The 20,369-nt window shown below is 48.4% G+C and overlaps 1 protein-coding gene across 1 annotated transcript in view; it reads left to right on the forward strand.

Moving 5' to 3' along the window:
• Nucleotides 1-19,135: 19,135 nt before the first annotated feature.
• LOC147018847 (myozenin-2-like) overlaps nucleotides 19,136-20,369 on the forward strand; it is a 98,290-nt gene continuing 97,056 nt past the window's right edge. Inside the window, exon 1 of the mRNA XM_085898925.1 lies at nucleotides 19,136-19,293. Coding sequence (XP_085755051.1) covers nucleotides 19,283-19,293 — 11 coding nt within the window. The 5' untranslated portion in view covers nucleotides 19,136-19,282. The remainder of the gene's footprint in view (nucleotides 19,294-20,369) is intronic.

Genomic DNA, 20,369 nt, shown 5'->3' on the forward strand with positions numbered 1-20,369 from the left:
TCCCACGCGGGGGCTGATTGGCTCGATCGCGGTGAGACCGAAAGGTCCACCCGTGACTGGTTCCCGGCGTTAGTCCGAGAGGGTCACGACTGGATTGTCCGTCCGGTGGGCGACGTGCCGCGATTCGAGTTACGTGGCCGTCAGCACGCCGGCGGGCGCGAATACCGCAACACTGGTGTCAGGTCGTGCGATACAAATTCATCGCCCTCCTCGCGGCACTGGTATCGGAGAACAGGAAAACAGGCTCTCCTGTCTCCGGCTAAATTCACGGGAATCGGTCCAGGGGTGAGAGAAGCGACCCCCGATTCCCTCCAAATTACGAGCGAGCAAATTAACCCTTCACGAGAAGCAAGATGGCGTCTCAAGGCGAGCGGGAGCCGGGGGTATTAGAAATGGATGTAGAATGTGTAGGATCCATGGTCCAGGATGGAATCCCCGAGCAGGAAATGTTGATTGTGCAGGAACACGGACTCGCCCAACTGAACCCAGAACCTGAGGTGGGTGCGGCAGCGGCCGCGGTGTATGACACCTCCCCCCCCCCTCTCCACCAAAACCCTTCCCCGACCCCTGCCGAAACGGCTCACCCAAGCGCACCCGACATGACCCAGCTATACACCATGCTGGCAAAAATGTATGCGGAAACGACAGCGAAGATGATTGCGAACATGAACAAGCAAATGGACGAAGTAAAAACGAAGATGGATGCGAATATGAAAAACGAAATGAAAGGCATGAACGAAAAGATGGATGCGAATACACAAAAAATGGGTGAAAAGATGGATACAAATACAAATGAAGTGAAAACGACGATGGATGCGAATACACAGCAAATGAGGGAAGAGATGAAAAAGTTCCGGGGTGAGACGCAGAACATGGGCCGATGCCTGCAGGCGGGCATGAAGGCCGTGACAAAGGAAATAATAGTTGAGACAAGGGAGGTAAAGGGTGAAGAGTTGGCAGAGACACGGGAGATAGAAAAAATAGAGGAAAGACTACACGAGGAAGACGGGGTAAGTGACGCACACACACACACAGAGGTAGTGGAGGACAATGGGGGTGAGCTGGCGGACTGGGTGGAGACCCAGTGCGAGCACCTGGATGGCCTCCTCCAGGAACGAGGGGAGGGAGTATGCCCCCTTGAGGTGAGTCACGACCAGGTGAGTTCGGTCGTGCTTTGCGAGATTGAGGGGACGAGTGCTGTGGACGGGTGCACGGAGAGCTTGGGGGGTATAGAGGCCCCGGAGACCCTTGTGGGGACACGAATCCCCAGTGTGGTTGTCCCTGTGTGTGTGGTGCAAGGTGTGAGTGCGTCCCCGTGTGTGGAAGCGACCCCGTGTGTGAGTGGTGTGGTGGCGATTGTGCCGGAGTGCGTGCTTCCCAGCACGCCGTGTGTGGATGAGGCACCGCGGTTGAGTGCCCCCGCGTGTGTGGGTGAGGCACCGTGTATGAGTGTCGCCGTGTGTGTGAGTGAGGCACCGCGGGTGAGTTCCCCCGTATGTGTGAGTGAGGCACGGAGTATGGATGAGACACCGCGGTTGAGTGCCCCCGCGTGTGTGGATGAGGCACCGTGTATGAGTGTCGCCGTGTGTGTGAGTGAGGCACCGCGGGTGTGTGCCCCCGTATGTGTGAGTGAGGCACGGAGTATGGATGAGACACCGCGGTTGAGTGCCCCCGCGTGTGTGGATGAGGCACCGTGTATGAGTGTCGCCGTGTGTGTGAGTGAGGCACCGCGGGTGAGTTCCCCCGTATGTGTGAGTGAGGCACGGAGTATGGATGAGACACCGCGGTTGAGTGCCCCCGCGTGTGTGGATGAGGCACCGTGTATGAGTGTCGCCGTGTGTGTGAGTGAGGCACCGCGGGTGTGTGCCCCCGTATGTGTGAGTGAGGCACGGAGTATGGATGAGACACCGCGGTTGAGTGCCCCCGCGTGTGTGGATGAGGCACCGTGTATGAGTGTCGCCGTGTGTGTGAGTGAGGCACCGCGGGTGAGTTCCCCCGTATGTGTGAGTGAGGCACGGAGTATGGATGAGACACCGCGGTTGAGTGCCCCCGCGTGTGTGGATGAGGCACCGTGTATGAGTGTCGCCGTGTGTGTGAGTGAGGCACCGCGGGTGTGTGCCCCCGTATGTGTGAGTGAGGCACGGAGTATGGATGAGACACCGCGGTTGAGTGCCCCCGCGTGTGTGGATGAGGCACCGTGTATGAGTGTCGCCGTGTGTGTGAGTGAGGCACCGCGTGTGGATGAGGCACCGCGGGTGAGTGCCCCCGCGTGTGTGGATGAGGCACGGAGTGCGAGTGAGGCACCGCGGGTGAGTGCCCCCGCACGCGTGAGTGAACGGCCGTGTGCAAGGTCGCTGTGTGCAAGGGAGACCGTGTGTGTGAGAGAGCGGTATGAGAGGGAAATGTCGGTGGGCATGCGGGAGCACGCAGCCGCATCTCCCGGTGTGAATGTGATGGAGTGGACTGTGTGCGTCGTAACACGCAGGTGTGCGTGGGTTGAATGGCGACGACGACGGCGACATGCGAGTAAAGAAAGCCGAGTAGCGGCTGTAGTTGCTTCGGGGACCGTGCCGGGTTCACCCAGCAGTGAGCACGCGGTCCGTGCTGTGCAACGCACGAGACCACCACGTGCTCGCTTGCGAGAGTGAAGTCCCGGTCCGGAAACGCACGCGGTGGATTTGCCGATCCCGCGGACGGACAAAGTTTAGGCAGGATAATGGATTTGGACCGGACGGGTTCTCCACGCGATCGTGTGTGTTAAGCTCCAACGGGCAAAGCACATGTGTTCGCGTGGGGAACCCCTCGAGACGTGGGGCTTGTGTTTTTTTTTATGCGCATGGTGACGTCATGGCTGCACGTGTGGTTGGAATCCGGCAGGAGGGGTATCCCGGCCGGATGATACCGTCCAAGGAGGGACGAGGAACACGTGCAGCTGCATGACGTCACGGGCAGTTGCAAGGTGCAAAGTGCGCGAGCTCTGAGTTGCCGCGCAGGTGCTGCGCATGTTAAAAAAAAACAAAAAAAAAAAAAAAACAGCAAGCCTCACTTTCGGGTGTACAGGATTCCTGGGCAAGGGGTGGAAGACCCCCTTGACCTGGGCACAGGATGAAAACTAGTTAGGGGGAAGGGTTAGCTTAGTTAGACCGACTTCATGGGGCAGGGGTAAGTCCTCATGGAGTCCGTGGAATGGATTAGTTAGAGGGATTGTAGCCAGATTTAGGTTGGGGAATTGATTAATGGGATTATTTGGAGACAGTGACAGACAGTGAATGTGTAGTAGTTGACGTAGTTTAGCTACGTAGTGTTAAAAGGAACGTGCTGTAGTGTAAGGGATGACGTGGGAGCACGAGTTAGTTAGGGGAGGTAGTTAGAAGGATGGCAGAGTTCAGCGGTGAGTGTGTTGAAGAGTTGGTGAGTTGTGAGGTGAGTACTTGTTGAGTGAGTGAGGCCAGCGGGTCTGTGTGAGTGGAGTGAATGGGGAATGCATGGTGCGATGAGTGATTGGGGGGAGGAGTGACTCCCGCCCAAGGGACCCCGGGGTCAGTGTAGAGTGAGTTAGCTGGGTTAGTCAAATTGAAAAATGGAGGTCGTTTTGCTGTTGGTGGGAAAGTAGGCTCGAGACCCATTTGGAGGGGTGCAGGAGCCCTGTTGACGGGCTTGGGAGCGTGGCTGCGAAAGGTGAGTATCGCTGAGTGGGTACCCCGGGCACCAGGCTAGTCGGCCGCGGTAGGCCATGGGCCCATGGGGGGCCGGGATAGAGTAGTGGGCACGGGTGCGCCTGCTTGGTGCGGGGGCCCGGGGCGCCATTAGCCGCGTGGGCAGTGTTGTGGGCACGGGTGACCCTCGGAAAGGGGCCCGGGAGGCCGGCCTGCCACGTGTGCGTTTCAGGGGAGGTGCCATGGGGGGCACTCCCCGGTGTTAGGGAGCTGGTAGGCTCGGAGGCAGTGTAGTGCCCGGGGGTGCCATAGCGGGAGATTCGGCAGAGGGTCGTGCCTGCCAAAGGGAGCCACGTGTCCCAGCCAGGAGACCGTGTGAGGGCACGGAGAGAAAATTGGGGGGCGAGGCCAGAAATTGTGAGGACACCAACACAGGCGACGGGAATCTGGGTTGTTAGAACCAATAGTTTAAGCGAGAAGCGCTTGTTGAAAGCCCCGGGGTAGTTTAGCAGTTAATGGTTAGGGTAGATTAGGAGATGTACCCCTCCGCACCATCCATCCCCTCGCTGTCGTTGTGGGCCGCTGGACCCACTTTGGTTATAGATCGCCGAACTCTGGGGAGGCCATTCTGAGGCTTCGTTGGGCCTCAACACAGGACGTTAGCTCTCCCTTATTCCCCTCCGGGAAGGGAACGTAGGGGTTGGGAGTAGGCTAGGTGACAGGATAGGTTAGCCGAACAAGGACGATAAAGGGGGTTAGGGGACGATTTATAGTGGGGAAGTAAAAAAAAAAAAAAAAAAAAAAAAAAAAAAGTTGGGGCTAAATTGGGGTTTGACAAATTAAGGGAGTGGGTATGTACAGTGACAGGCAAAGGCGATAGGTGGGAGGGAGACAGGTAGGTAGGTCCGAGCCCACCTTCCAAGTGGCCAGCACCACCGCACTCCCTCCACCAACCTCCACGGAACGGCAAAGGCTGGCCAACTTCATCTGCAGCTGCTGTGCTGCAAGGCCTGTGCCGGCTGGATCGTCTGTAGCTGCTGTGCTGCAAGGCCTGTGCCGGCCAGTTCATCTGCCGGCTGCCTGTTTTTTCTTCAAGGCCTGTGCCGGCCAGTTTATCTGCCGGCTGTGTTTGCCTGCAGCGGCCTTCTTCGGCGGGCTGTGTTTGCCACGTTCACCGTGGCTGTGAAGGACCACGTTCACCAGCCCCGTTCAATTTTGCTTTGCCCCACCCCCCCCCCCCCTGTTCATTTCCATGTGCGCCAGGATCAAGGCAACAGTTTGCAAGCTGCAAGAACTGCCCTGTTGGCAGCTACAACACGGGCCTGCAGTGGCGGCCCGTGCACCGTGTTTGTGTTCATCCATCCGTTCGTTGTGCTCATTGCGTGTGCCACTTGAGCTGGCACGGAGACTGCGTTGTGCAGCCCATGCACCGTTGTGGTTCACTGCGTTCAGTTCAAAAGGGAAGGCCTTGGACTGCGTGTGAGCAGCCAGCCACGTTCCCTGTCACCTGCATTGTTTTGAGCCAGAGACTGCATGTGGGCAGCCTGGCTCCCTGCTAACTGCTTTTCTTTGCAGAGTTCAGTGATCCTGGGCCATGGTTTAGTGTAAAATTTGTAAGTTAAGGTAAGATGTACTGTAAATATGAGTGCGCCCCCGGCATGTCTGTCTAGCGCCGGCAATTTTATTTAAGTCGTCCGTGTGAGTGAGTTTGTTTAGATAGTTACGCAGCCCTCAGGTTATTTATTTTGGGGACACGTATACCATGAATGTCGCACTCAGGGATCCGTAGGTAAAATGTACTAGGGGAAAACTACACATGATGGCACATGAAAATTTGACGACTCGGGACGAGTCTGTAAAAAGGGAAGGGGGTAGTGTTGTGGTTACCAAATTCGCAAACCACCATTCAGGTCCCTTAGGTGAGGTATCTCGGCAAGTATATGTGTAGTTAGGCCCAAACCCGTTGTCTAGTGGGAATACATGTCATTTATACGTGCTGCGACTCTTCAGGATAGCCGTTTTTCTTTTACTATCTTTATTTTGGACCAACCGCCATGATTACCACCACAACCACAACATCAACCACCAACCACAACGCCGCTTCACCACAACCGCCACGACCTTCACGTCACACCTCGCAACCGTAGCATCGCCACCGTTCTTGCCCCGCTGTGGGTACCGGTGTTGGACTCGTGCAGGGCGCACGTTGAACAGCGTGTACAAAATCACGGATTTTGTGCTTCAAAAACGACACACGCCCACTTTTTGCCGTCCAATCGGTGAGCGAGGGGCGATTTGGCCCCGCCTCCAGAACGATCGATATATGCAAATTTGTGGATCAAAAAGCCTTCACGCCCACTTTTTCTCGGGCCAATGGGGAGCGAGGTGAAAGGTCAAAGGGAGGGGGTCAAAGGCGAAGCTACGGGGGGATAAAAGGACCGTGTTCGTCAGTCAGAGCCGTGTGGAAGTCTGGAGCCTGAAGCCTGCAGTAGCTGGAGAAGCTGAGGAGAGTCCAACGAGGAGAGTCCAAAGAAGAGTCCAACGGGAGAGTCCAAAGAAGAGTCCAGAGTCGGAGAGTCCAGAGGCGGAGAGGCGGCAGCGGCGAAGGCAGACGAGGGGGTGCTCGCGTCGGTGCCGGGAGCTGCACGCCCGAGGGAGGCCGGCAGCGCGACCTGGCCGAGGTGGAGACGCACACCAGGGATAATAAAGATCCTCTATACCCCGAGCATCAGCAACCCCCTCCTGTTTCCCCCCCGCGCTGAGATAGTGCGACCAAGGGGGCCCCGTTCCCACCCCCTACCAGACACCGTCCACGAGGCCCGCGGGTTGCGGCGCCATCGCCGCTCCGCGTCTCATCACCAGACGGGTAGGCGCGACCCGGTCTCGGCCTCAGGCCCGCCTCATCCTTGAGGGTATTTCTTTTCCTTGGTTTTGGGTATGTGTTGTCGGCGCCGTCTGTGAGGTAGAATTGTATAAGTGTTGCCGTGTGCTCGGTAGTCGGTATTAGCTCTGCATTGTTTTCGCTTTTATATTTGCTTTTTGTGTAAATGGAATTGTGTTTTTTCTGTGTGCTTTTGGTGGAATTGTATATGTGTGCTTCCCGTGTGCCGCGAATAAATGTGCTTTGTGTTGAACTGTTTCCCGCTTCGCTTCGTCATTTCTCCCATTGAATCCTCATCTTGCTTCACGTAAAGGGTTGGTAGTGGGCTGAATACGCCCGATAATTAATCGAACCGTCGAGGTCGACGATAACACCGCTCGGTTATTCTGATAGTACGGAACGGGTCGCTTAAGTGGCCCGTGTCCGAAGTCGACCTGCGGCGAGGTGCGATCGCCCGGTCTACCCTCCGCGTGGGTACTTAGGTAGGTCGAATTTGGCGAGCAACCCTATCCCACGCGGGCGCTGATTGGCTCGATCGCGGTGAGACCGAAAGGTCCACCCGTGACTGGTTCCCGGCGTTAGTCCGAGAGGGTCACGACTGGATTGTCCGTCCGGTGGGCGACGTGCCGCGATTCGAGTCACGTGGCCGTTCGCAACAATATATATATATATATATATATATATATATATATATATATATATATATATATATATATATATATGTATATATATATGTATATATATATATATGTATATACATATATACACACATAATATGTATCATATGTATATGATATTATATTATCCAGTATATTGACATCTCCCATGCTCTTCGAGCCGAAGAAGCTGCATAAAGCAACCAAGAAGGCCTACACAAGGAAAGCCCTTTGCTGTTTCAAACCCTTCCCAGAGTTCCTCCACAGTTATAAAGACATTCACAAATAGTACACACGTGAGAATCCCAAATGCTGCACACATCCTCAGCTGCCGGACCGATTTCATTGCTTATTGGTGAATCATCAGCAACAGCGCAGACAGCAACGCATACCAATGAGGCTCCCAAGCATGTTCCAAGGGCAAATTTCAAAAGCAGTCAAGATATATATTTATATATATATATATATATATATATATATATATATATATATATATATATATTAAAAAAGACCCACCCACATCTCTCAACTTTGAATGGAGGGAATAGCCAATCAGCGATTAAAATTGGCATGAAATCAGAGCCATCTCCCGAGATATATCGCATGCCTTCGATATCGTCTGGCACCCTGCCCTGATCACCAAAGTCTCTTTCTATGGTATCCAAGGACATCTCCACTCATGGATCGTGGACTTCCTCTCCTGTCGCAGCCAACATGTGGCCCTAAATGGAGTTCTCTCATCCCCTCTTCCTGTCCAGGCTGGAGTTCCTCAAGTCAGATCAATGATCTGACTCTGGAAAATCATGTTTATCTCTTTGCTGATGACTCTACCCTCTGCCGTACCATCTGTCATCCCTCAGATCGGCAAGCACAGCATCTACACTCTCTGCGGATCTGGATCAAATCACGAGCTGGTCCAACACATGGAACATGTCTTTCAACCATGACAAATCTCACACTCTCACTGTCTCTCCAAAAGGACCGTCTGGAACCCCCCCCACCTCCCCCCAAAAATTTTTTCTTTCTCAACAATCTTATTGAAGAAGTCCTTTCATTCAATTCTGGGTCTCACTATCGCTCTTTATTCTGGATCTTTCTGTAAGATAAAGTTCTTCAACTTTGTCGTTGTGTGGAGGCACATCCCTTTCTCTGATGTACTCTTTCAAGTATTTTCAGCTTCTTTTAGAAGCTTTGTGAGCCATTTTAGCTAACAATCCATATTTCGCACGCACGATATACGTGAAGATGCCCCGATGACAGTTGTGTCCATGGGTTTCTGTGCACGTGTTTCATCTCAACATTCTGGGGTGGAATGTATCATTTTGAAAGTCCCGTATTGTCCCGGGCTCCACCACATTGTAACATGTGCTCGGTATACGACACAATAAAGATTAGAGAGCTCATAGAACTCATTACCCCATGCAGTCTTGAGAAAAAGGACATGGGGTGGTGGGGTTGGGATCCGAAGGTCCTGAATTCAAATCCCGCTTTCCCTTGAATTAATACCAGGTGGGGTTGACTCAGCCTGTCATCCTTCTAAGGTCGACAAAATGAGTACCAGCTTGCTGGGATGATTGAGCCATCCGAGTATATTGCGTCGGAGTTTTGACCCGTCCAGGATTGTGCTCAATATCCCAGGAGACTGCTTCAGCAGAACCGATGCTCTGTACAGAGTATGGTCCCAATGGAATGGCATGGAAGGGTCTTTTAAACACTTTCTTTGCATTTTCGAGCGCAATCTATATTTCCTACAATCCACCATTTTGTCTGAATGTTGATATTCCCCAATGCTGAGAGCACGGGTGGCACATTTGATTGGTCGAGATAGCGTAAAAAAAAATTTTTCCAAGTACTGCGAAACAGGTTTTTGGAAGTGGCAAGAAGGTGATTTGTGTTCTCCAGTGTTGAAGTATATAATTTATTTGAAATAAAATTAAGTTTTAAAAGCTTGTAGAAAATTTTTTTTCGTAAGTTTACCGCCTTTGATGCACACTTTAAATTAGTTCTTTGTGCCTGTTGTTTTTGTCCCTTTATGACGTCATAAAAACAGTACGTTTCCTGTTTGGAATGATTTTAAATTTTGTTTGACTGCCAGACAGACAGAAAAAATTCCCATCGTCCTCTCTGTGCTTGCGCGATCGGGATGAGATTCCGTTCAATTGGTCAGGTTTGGAGTAAAAGTACTGTTAAACTGCAGGTTCATGTTCCGATTCGTGTTCTACCAGTGTTCAAAATCGAACATACACTCCTGTACGACCTCAAACAAGGAAATGAGAATAGCATTTGGTCCATCATTGCTGTTTTGCACTACAGAGTTAATGTTTGCTCCAGCTGTAAAAAAAAATTTTTAAAAACAATCTTTGTGACGTTTTACCATTGTCTAAATAACCTGATCTTAATCAGGTGACCCAAATTGTTTATTCCGATTTGCATCCACGAACAGAACAATCAATGATGGTTAACCATTTTGAAATTGCCACTTTTTCGGCGATCAAATGATGAAAATTATGTTTAAAAGTCAATTTGAATCACAAGTTTCGCTCGAGCATTGGCAGGTAAAAGTCACTGGAAAAAAAAACCACACACAGCACATGCGCAAAAGGTCTCATTTAGCATTCATGTCATTTTGAGAGTCCCACATATTCTTGGCGTGGCGTCCCAATACTTTTGCTAATTATGTGGAAGCAATGACCAACCAAACGTTGTGGGATGTTGGAGAATAAATGTATAAGAGGACTACTCCACAAGAGGGTGATCTCGACCACTTCACGGGACCAGGGAGGACCAAAAACCAATGATCAACCTAGCATACCCTGCATATAGGATTCATGGGCTCAGGAAGGACCATAAACCAATTATCCACCAAGCATATCCTGCATGAAGGATTCATGGGCACAGGGAGGACCAAGAACCAATTATCTACCTGGTATACCCTGCATATAGGATTCATGGGCTCAGGAAGGACCATAAACCAATTATCTACAAAGCATATCCTGCATGAAGGATTCATGGACACAGGAAGGACCAAGAACCAATTATCTACCTCGCATACCCTGCATATAGGATTCAAAGGCTCAGGAAGGACCAAAAAACTATTACCTACCGAGCATACCCTGCATATCGGATTCATCAGCTCAGGAAGGACCAAAAACCAATTATCTACCAAGCATACCCTGCATATAGGATTCATGGGCTCAGGAAGAACCCAAAACCAATTATCTCCCGAGCATACCCTGCATAGAGGATTCATGGGCTCAGGAAGGACCATAAACCAATTATCAACCAAGCATACCCTGCATATAGGATTCATGGGCTCAGGAAGGACCATAAACCAATTATCTCCCGAGCATACCCTGCATAGAGGATTCATGGGCTCAGGAAGGACCAAGAACCAATTATCTACCTCACATACCCTGCATATAGGATTCATAGGCTCAGGAAGGACCAAAAAACTATTACCTACCGAGCATACCCTGCATATCGGATTCATCAGCTCAGGAAGGACCAAAAACCAATTATCTACCAAGCATACCCTGCATATCAGATTCATGGGCTCAGGAAGGACCAAAAAAATTATCTACCAAGCATACCCAGCATATAGGATTCATGGGCTCAGAAAGGACCCAAAACCAATTATCTCCCTAGCATACCCTGCATAGAGGATTCATGGGCTCAGGAAGGACCATAAACCAATTATCTACCTAGCATACCCTGCATAGAGGAGTCATGGGCTCAGGAAGGACCATAAACCAATTATCAACCAAGCATACCCTGCATATAGGATTCATGGGCTCAGGAAGGACCATAAACCAATTATCCACCAAGAATACCCTGCATATAGGATTCATGGGCTCAGGAAGGACCAAAACCAATTATCCACCAAGCATATCCTGCATGAAGGATTCATGGGCACAGGAAGGACCAACAACCAATTATCTACCTCGTATACCCTGCATATACGATTCATGGGCTCAGGAAGGACCCAAAACCAATTATCTACCAAGCATACCCTGCATGTAGGATTCATGGGCTCAGGGAGGACCAAAAACCAATTATCTACCTCGCATACCCTGAATATAGGATTCATGGGCTCAGAGGGGGACCATAAACCAATTATCTACCAAGAATACCCTGCATAGAGGATTCAAGGGCTCAGGAAGGACCATAAACGAATTATCTACCAAGCATACCCTGCATATAGGATTCATGGGCTCAGGAAGGACCATAAACCAATTATCCACCAAGCATATCCTGCATGAAGGATTCATGGGGACAGGAAGGACCAAGAACCAATTATCTACCTCGCATACCCTGCATATACGATTCATGGGCTCAGGGGGGAACATAAACCAATTATCTACCAAGCATACCCTGCATGGAGGATTCAAGGGCTCAGGAAGGACCATGAACCAATTATCTACCAAGCATACCCTGCATATAGGATTCATGGGCTCAGAAAACCAATTATCTCCCGAGCATACCCTGCATCTCGAATTCATGCGCTCAGCAAGGACCATAAACCAATTATCTACCAAGAATACCCTGCATGAAGGATTCATGGGCACAGGAAGGACCAAGAACCAATTATTTACCTCGCATACCCTGCATATACGATTCATGGGCTCAGGAAGGACCCAAAAACAATTAACTACCAAACATACCCTGCATATAGGATTCATGGGCTCAGGGAGGACCAAAAACCAATTATCTACCTCGCATACCCTGCATATAGGATTCATGGGCTCAGAGGGGGACCATAAACCAATTATCTACCAAGAATACCCTGCATAGAGGATTCAAGGGCTCAGGAAGGACCATAAACGAATTATCTACCAAGCATACTCTGCATATAGGATTCATGGGCTCAGGAAGGACCATAAACCAATTATCCACCAAGCATATCCTGCATGAAGGATTCATGGGCACAGGAAGGACCAAGAACCAATGATCTACCTCGCATACCCTGCATATACGATTCATGGGCTCAGGGGGAACATAAACCAATTATCTACCAAGCATACCCTGCATAGAGGATTCAAGGGCTCAGGAAGGACCATGAACCAATTATCTACCAAGCATACCCTGCATATAGGATTCATGAGCTCAGAAAACCAATTATCTCCCGAGCATACCCTGCATCTCGAATTCATGCGCTCAGGAAGGACCATAAACCAATTATCTACCAAGAATATCCTGCATGAAGGATTCATGGGCACAGGAAGGACCAAGAACCAATTATCTACCTCGCATACCCTGCATATACGATTCATGGGCTCAGGAAGGACCCAAAACCAATTATCTACCAAACATACCCTGCATATAGGATTCATGGGCTCAGGAAGGACCATAAACCAATTATCTACAAAGCATACCCTGCATATAGGATTCATGGGTTCAGGGGGGGGGACCAAAAACCAATTATCTACCTGGCATACCCTGCATTTAGGATTCATGGGCTCAGGGGGGAACATAAAACAATTATCTACCAAGCATACCCTGCATATGGGATTCATGGGCTCAGAAAACCAATTATCGACCAAGCATACCCTGCATTTAGGATTCATGGCCTCAGGAAGGACCAAAAACCAATTATCTACCAAGCATATCCTGCATGAAGGATTCATGGGCACAAGAAGGACCAAGAACCAATTATCTAGCTCGCATACCCTGCATATAGGATTCATGGGCTCAGGAATGACCCAAAACCAATTATCTACCAAGTATACCCTGCATATGGGATCCATGGGCTCAGGAAGGACCAAAAACCAATTATCCACCAAGCATATCCTGTATGAAGGATTCATGGGCACAGGAAGGACTAAGAACCAATTATCTACCTCGCATACCCTGCATATAGGATTCATAGGCTCAGGAAGGACCACAAACCAATTATCTACCAAGCATACCCTGCATATCGGATTCATGGGCTCAGGAAGGACCCAAAACCAATTATCTCCCTAGCATACCCTGCATAGAGGATTCATGGGCTTAGGAAGGACCATAAACCAATTATCTACCTAGCATACCCTGCATAGAGGATTCATGGGCTCAGGAAGGACCATAAACCAATTATCAACCAAGAATACCCTGCATATACGATGCATGGGCTCAGGAAGGAGTCAAAACCAATTATCTACCAAGCATACCCTGCATGTAGGATTTATGGGCTCAGGAAGGACCATAAACCAATTATCAACAAAGCATATCCTGCATAAAGGATTCATGGGCTCAGGAAGGACCCAAAAACAATTATCTACCAAACATACCCTGCATATAGGATGCATGGGCTCAGGGAGGACCAAAAACCAATTATCTACCTCACATACCCTGCATATAGAATTCATGAGCTCAGAGGGGGACCATAAACCAATTATCTACCAAGCATACCCTGCATAGAGGATTCAAGGGCTCAGGAAGGACCATAAACCAATTATCTACCAAGCATACCCTGCATATAGGATTCATGGGCTCAGGAAGGACCAAAAACCAATTATCTACCAAGCATATCCTGCAGGAAGGATTCCTGGGCACAAGAAGGACCCAAAAACTATTATCTACCAAGCATACCCTGCATAGAGGAGGGTCTACCATAAAAAAAAAACATACACACGTGCAACCGCCGGATTAGCTCCTCCCTCTTCTCCCCGGGCAATACTCTGCCCCTGGAAGGTGATCCGAGCTCCGACCCTTGGGAGGCATCTATAGCTCCACCCCTCTCTTCCTCTCTTGCCAAGTCTCCTGGCACCACTGGAAAAGGTTTACATTGGGGTTTATACATAATTCCTTTACCATAATCCCAAACTAATTATTACCACGCACCACCTCCTGTATGGTGTACATGCAAACAAGACATTCCTTAAGCTGACGTGTCCCTACTTATTACATCAGGATTGGTTAACTACCCGTACACAGACCATGCTACTCTATACATTCCTATCTGTTCTAAGGTGAAATCTAACTCACCCCACCCCCTCAAACGTAACATTATTAGTTCACCTGGACTTTAGTCAAGTGAGCTTATGCGATTGAGCAGTATCTGGCGGTGAGTGAGTGGTTCCGTCCGTAAATACCTGTCATTATCGCTTGAACCAAACACACAAATTTGATGAAACTTGGCCACAAGCTTTATATCTGATGCCGAACAAAGGTTTATTGACCACATCAAAATATGCTTTCATGAAGGTGGTCTATGGGGGGTTATTGGACCACCCCAAAATAGGTATTTGCTCGCTTCTCCAAAACTACACACATGATTTCGATGAAACTTGACAAACAATCTTCACCACCCGTGATGTACCAAAGAGTATCGACTGCATCAAAATCTACATTCATAAAGGGGTCTATGGGGGGGGGTGGTTAAACCCCCCAAAATAGATATTTGCTCTCTTCTCAGAAATGACACACACAATTTTGATGAAAATTGAACACAACCTGCATCACCGGTGATGCACCGAAGTGTATGGACTGCATAAAAATCTGCACTCATTGAGGGGATCTACGAGGGGGGGGGGGTTTTGACCCCTCCCAAAATAGGTATTGCTCTCTTGTCCGAAACTACATACGCGATTTTGATGTAACTTGACCACAACCTTCATCACCCATGACGTACTAAAGTTTGTTCATGGCATGAAAAAAAAAAATCAGGTGCTAAGGGGGTCTGCAAGCGATTTTAATGACTTTTGCTCCCAATCCAGGTGAGCTTCAGGACGTGTGGTCCTATTTTTATATTTCAGATTGATATGAATAGACGAACGTGCCTGAACAGTGCAGACTGCTTTTGCTACGTACGTGGCAAGTATACGCCTTTCTCGAAAAAGCACGAGAAAAAGATCACATTCAAGCACCTGAAAGAAAAATTTGGAGAGATTTTAACTGTTGTCAAATTGAAAACTGGAACATTTATTGGACCACAAATTCGGGATTTATTGTCCGAATCAGTCTTCCAGTCGAAGCTGATGAACCCATTGGAGCTGGCTGCATGGGAGTCTTTCAAACTGATCGTCCACAATTTCCTGGGAAACCACGGAGCAGCCCAACTTTGCCGAGTTGGTTCAAGATGTGATAAAGGCCTTTGAATAAATGGGTTGCTGCATGTCGCTGAAGTTGCATTTTCTTCATTAACACTTCCACTTCTTCCCAGCCAATGCTGTGAGCGATGAGCATGGTGAGAGGGTCCACCAAGATATCAGCACAATGGAGACACACTATCAGGGGCGTTTCAACCCCAACATGATGGGGAACAACTGCTAGTTTCTTCAGAGACAATTACCGCTGCTCGTCCTTAAAGCATTTATAAACAGAAAATGCATATATATATATATATATATATATATATATATATATATATATATATATATATATATATATATATATATTGTGACGTTCACGGGACTTGAACAGTCCCGCTAATGTAGAATGAGCCGAAACGATGGAGGCGGTTTATCCTCGACAACCCAAAGATGGCGGTTCTAATCGCTCTACCGCAAACGGGACGAGGAAGGTGGCACGAGTCGCTTTTCACTGAGTTCATAACGTTTATTTCTCTAACCAGAAATAACAAGACTCGGCAAGAAGAGGGATCTGGGCGATTCGACGGGATGGTGGTGTGGGTTCGGGCATGGGGAAAACACAGACAATTCCAATGAATATACAAATCTCAAACCCTCTAAGGCGCCAGGTACACACACACACACACACACACACACACACACACACACACACACACACACACACACACACACACACACACACACACACACACACACACACAACGTAGCTGGTCCTGGTGGTCAGGCTGGCCCGTGGTGTGGACGCAACAGTCCCTGGATTGGCGTTGGACGAGCTGGCCTTGCTCTCGTCAGGGGGGCAGGAGACACCGTGGTGCTGTCGACCTCCTGGTCCTGGCCCAAGTCCGCTCACAGCCGCCAGGGAACCAGTTCTGGCGCCAAGTTGCGAGCAGGAGAGGGAGGCAGGTCCGCCCGCCGTTCGACCCCGTACTCCGAGTCAGCAGAACCCCAGAGCCAACCAAGGTGAGGCACGAGGCTCAGCAAGGCTACAAGACACGATGAAACCAGGGCCGAATCAGCGCAACAACACAGCACGCTCCCAGCACAACAGCCTCCACCAGAACAGTTTTTCTGTCCCGATCTTCTTCTTCTTCTTCTTCCTTTTCCCCGAACAGAACCTTTTTATCCTCCCGTCCTCGTCACTTCCAATCGAGTCGTTTTATTGGCCCTGCGCCATCGCCTTCCACCAATCGTGATCACGGAGCGGAGCCATCCGCAGCACTGTCCTGTGACGTCACGGCAAGCCTCCAGGGACTACTAAAAGGGGTTTACGCAGACACACTTACCCTATCCCGTGTCCCTATCTAATTACGTGACAATTATCATTTCCCCCTTGAAGAAATGGACATTTACTAGACAACTTATCACCACTGAATTGCTACTAATTACATCGAGATCCTGGTACACTCGAACAGCATGGCATACCTAATTAAACATCCTAATTACCCTTTGAATGCATACCCCCCCCCCCTCAAACGTAACAATATATATATATATATATATATATATATATATATATATATATATATATATATATATATATATATATATATATATATATAGATATATACACACACTTTATGGTTTCTACAATATGTTTAGGTTGTTCAATGTGCTTCAGTTTATGGTTTACACTTACTGGACATTATACGATGTATTTATTTTGTAAAATTGTGCAACGTGCTTGATTTTTTTTTTAAAGAACTAGCCTGAATAATGTCATTTTTCTGCAACTAAAAATCCTGGCATGCTGAATCAATTCTAATTTCAGATTTAAAATCAGCATCCTTGAATTAATAAAGGAAGCCAACATTTACTTCAATTGCAGATGGAAAGTTAATTTTTTTGTTGTCCAGTGTAATTAATGGCTTATCCTTGGTTAGCCAAATTTCACATCGCAGGGGTCGAAGCCCCCATTTTGATTCAGCCTATTTAAACATCCCTTACCTTGGAAACACAATCTACTCTCACTGACTAATTAACGTATAAAATTGCAATATTATTTTGGATTGGAGAATCGGATCTGGTGGACTAAATAAGCGTCAAAATCTGGAGTGAAATCTGAAAATGTTAAAGTAATTTTAAAGCAGGCAAAAGCTCCTGCGATGCGAGCAGTGGACTTGGCGACCGTGGTGCAGTTCTCCATGGGGGAAATCCCATGAGTTTGGAAGGCAAAATAAATTGGAGGATTAGAATGAGTAAAGCGAACGACAAGTTCAAGAGAGAATTGAAAAATGTTTTCAGTGTCTATAAAGCAATGCATCCCCACTCCACGGCAGGATGACTGAGAGGTACGCACTCCCTCTAAACTGTCGCACCTGAGTTTGATTCTCAACACAACTATAAACTATCGCCCCGGTGTTTCATCAATGTGTGTGCCGTCCCTCAGATGGATGTTAAACTGGGGGTTACATCTGCCGGAAATAGTTGGTGGACATTAAAGATCCCTTCACGGTGTCCTTCGCGAAGAGTACGGGAGCTATCGCCGGTATCATGACCAAATTCAAAATTCCTGCTCTAACCTACAGGGGCACTGCATCAGAAGCACTTCCACACCTTCAGTCAATGATGCTACTCACAGCCTTGTGCTGCACAGGAAGACAGAAGACAATCAGACCCCCTCTGTATACTATTTCATTGCAATAACATATTAATGAATTTACAATTTGAAAAAAAATTTCCACTCAATTAAGTAAAATTTAAAAACAAGCGATTTTGATCCATATTCCGAAATAGTTGTTCCGAAAATATATTTTTCAAATGGTCAACGATACCTGAGCTGCTCTCGAGTTGAAACATCAAGCAATTTACATGTTCTGGCCCTTGATGGAAAAACATTCAATGTTGTCAACTCACAAGAATTACAAAAATATGTTCCATTTTATTGATATTTACGCTCAATATTTTGCAGCTTGATAAATAAAATGTTTGTCGCTAAATATGTGCAGAGGGAGGGGAAGGGGTGGGGTGGGAGTGTGGAGGGAAGGGGGAAATGGTGGGATGAGGGACCTGGCAGTGCCCGGCAACGCTGGGTACCTTTGCTGGTGTGTGGGTATATATATATATATATTCTGACTGAAATACCAACAACGAGTAAGTAATAAAATGAAATGGGGAGGAAGGATTAGTTTTGTTGAGAAATAATGAAAGGATTCAAGCTGAGCTGCTGAGAGAGTGAGTGAGGGCAAGTCGAGGGAGAGGTGACCACTGTGAGCAGCCAAAACTGCTTGAAGAACAACTACCGTGGTGATGATGCCCTGCAGACAGCATGCAGATCACTACAGTGACCAAAAGGTCTCACAGGTCTCACAGGAAAGGAAAGGACACTATAGCCTTTACGAACAAGGCTCGTTCTTCATTCTGCAGCCAGGAGAGCCCTCAGGATGACATGACACACAAAATATGGGCAAGAACCAAGACTGAAGAGCAGTACTCGTGCACTCAACCTGCGCTACTGATCTAAAGCCGTGCAGGTGATATCCGTCCAGGTGCCTCCTGACGACTCCATCTTTGTTCATTACTTCTTCGGGTTCCTTCTTAGTGTTCCATTTCAATGTGTGCACGGATTATGTCAGAAGACATGAGAAAAAGAACGATATTGTATTCTGTACTTAATTGTTTTATGAGCAAAAATGAGTAATCGTTTATGGATGGCAAATGTAAGGAAGTATCCAACACTCACATGACGGAATTGTAACTTCACCTTCTGGGGAAGTGCTCTCTCTCTCTCTCTCTCATCATCCTCTTGATTGACAATTAATACGTCATCCAGGTTTGGTGCAAACAAAGCAACAGAGGAAAAAAAACAAGAGAGAAAGAGATCCAGTGGTGTCTGTGGACAATGGTCCAGAGCAGGAGGTGTAGCTTGGTCTTGGACACACGACCTGCAGCCTGCGGTGGCTAAAAATAACGAGCGGGCGGCCAAGGGCGTCGCGGGACACGACGCGGGCAGTGTGGCTTCGAGATCCACGACGAGCGCACGCTCTCAGTTCGGAGAGAGACCTCTTCTCGTACGGGACCTCCATGGATCCCAGGTGAGGGCACGCGATCAGTTACCCGGTGATGACCGTCAGAGTGGATCAGGCACGAGTAATTTTGGAAAAACAATGTGGAAACAGCTTTAAAGGTGACGAACCAGATCACAAGTACTTCATGTGTGTTTGAACCGACGTCACAAGATGACCTCGATGATTATGGAGTGACGTGGTCGGTTCAAACGTACAGAATGTCATTGCGTGGTCTCCAATAGTGGACGTGGTGGAAAATAATCGGTGAATGAGAGAGATCGCCACAGGGGATCACCATGCATGGAACACCATCCAGAAGGGGTCATTGTGCAATGGCCAAATAATGCATTCGGAAAGGATTGGGTTGGTTTGGGGTATATCCCTACATGACCCTGATGAGGTTTCACATTTTCTCGAGGTATCTTTGCTATTTTGCCATGGATGTGCAGCGTTCCAGAGACCGTCGAAGGATGCAAGGCACAGGTTCATGAGACCCTGAAGTTGAGGTGATGCCGACCCAAAAGATTCTCGAGATGCAGGGTCTAATAATTCCTCGAATCAAGGGGGTCAAGAGACTTTTGAGAAGTTCGAGTGTCCTTCGAGATACGGGGTTCGAAAGACCATTGAGATGCTTGATCCTGTGTGTAAGATCCCGGTGCGGTGCGGCTTGTTGGCTCCAACACCAGGAATATTCGCTGACCTAGTAATGCATGGTATCGCATGATGAGGGTAAGGGCCGTGCGCTCGGCTTATATGGCGAGAGCACCTTACGCTGCCTATCTTCGGGATGAACTCTTTTTTTCCATCCACATTTAACCTTGAAAAGTTAGTGAGGCAGTCGCAGTATGAAAACGACGTTGTAGAGTTATAGGGGAATGAAAACGACGTTATAGAGGAACACTGGCTTGTTGAAGGAAGTAATTAAAAAGAACCTGCAGCACACTCTATTTCGAGAGCATTGGTGCTGCCGAAGTCGTTTCTTGGCAAGAGTTATACTGGGTGGTTTTCCTTTGCCTTCACAGTTATCAGGGCAGGAATTTGGAATTTGTTCATGGTGCCGGCGATAGCTCGCCGACTCTTTGCGAAGGACGCCGTGGGATTTT

This window comes from Eptatretus burgeri, chromosome 10 (assembly GCF_056783735.1).
Source record: "Eptatretus burgeri isolate ZD-2024b chromosome 10, Ebu_testis_v1, whole genome shotgun sequence".
Taxonomy (NCBI): domain Eukaryota; kingdom Metazoa; phylum Chordata; class Myxini; order Myxiniformes; family Myxinidae; genus Eptatretus; species Eptatretus burgeri.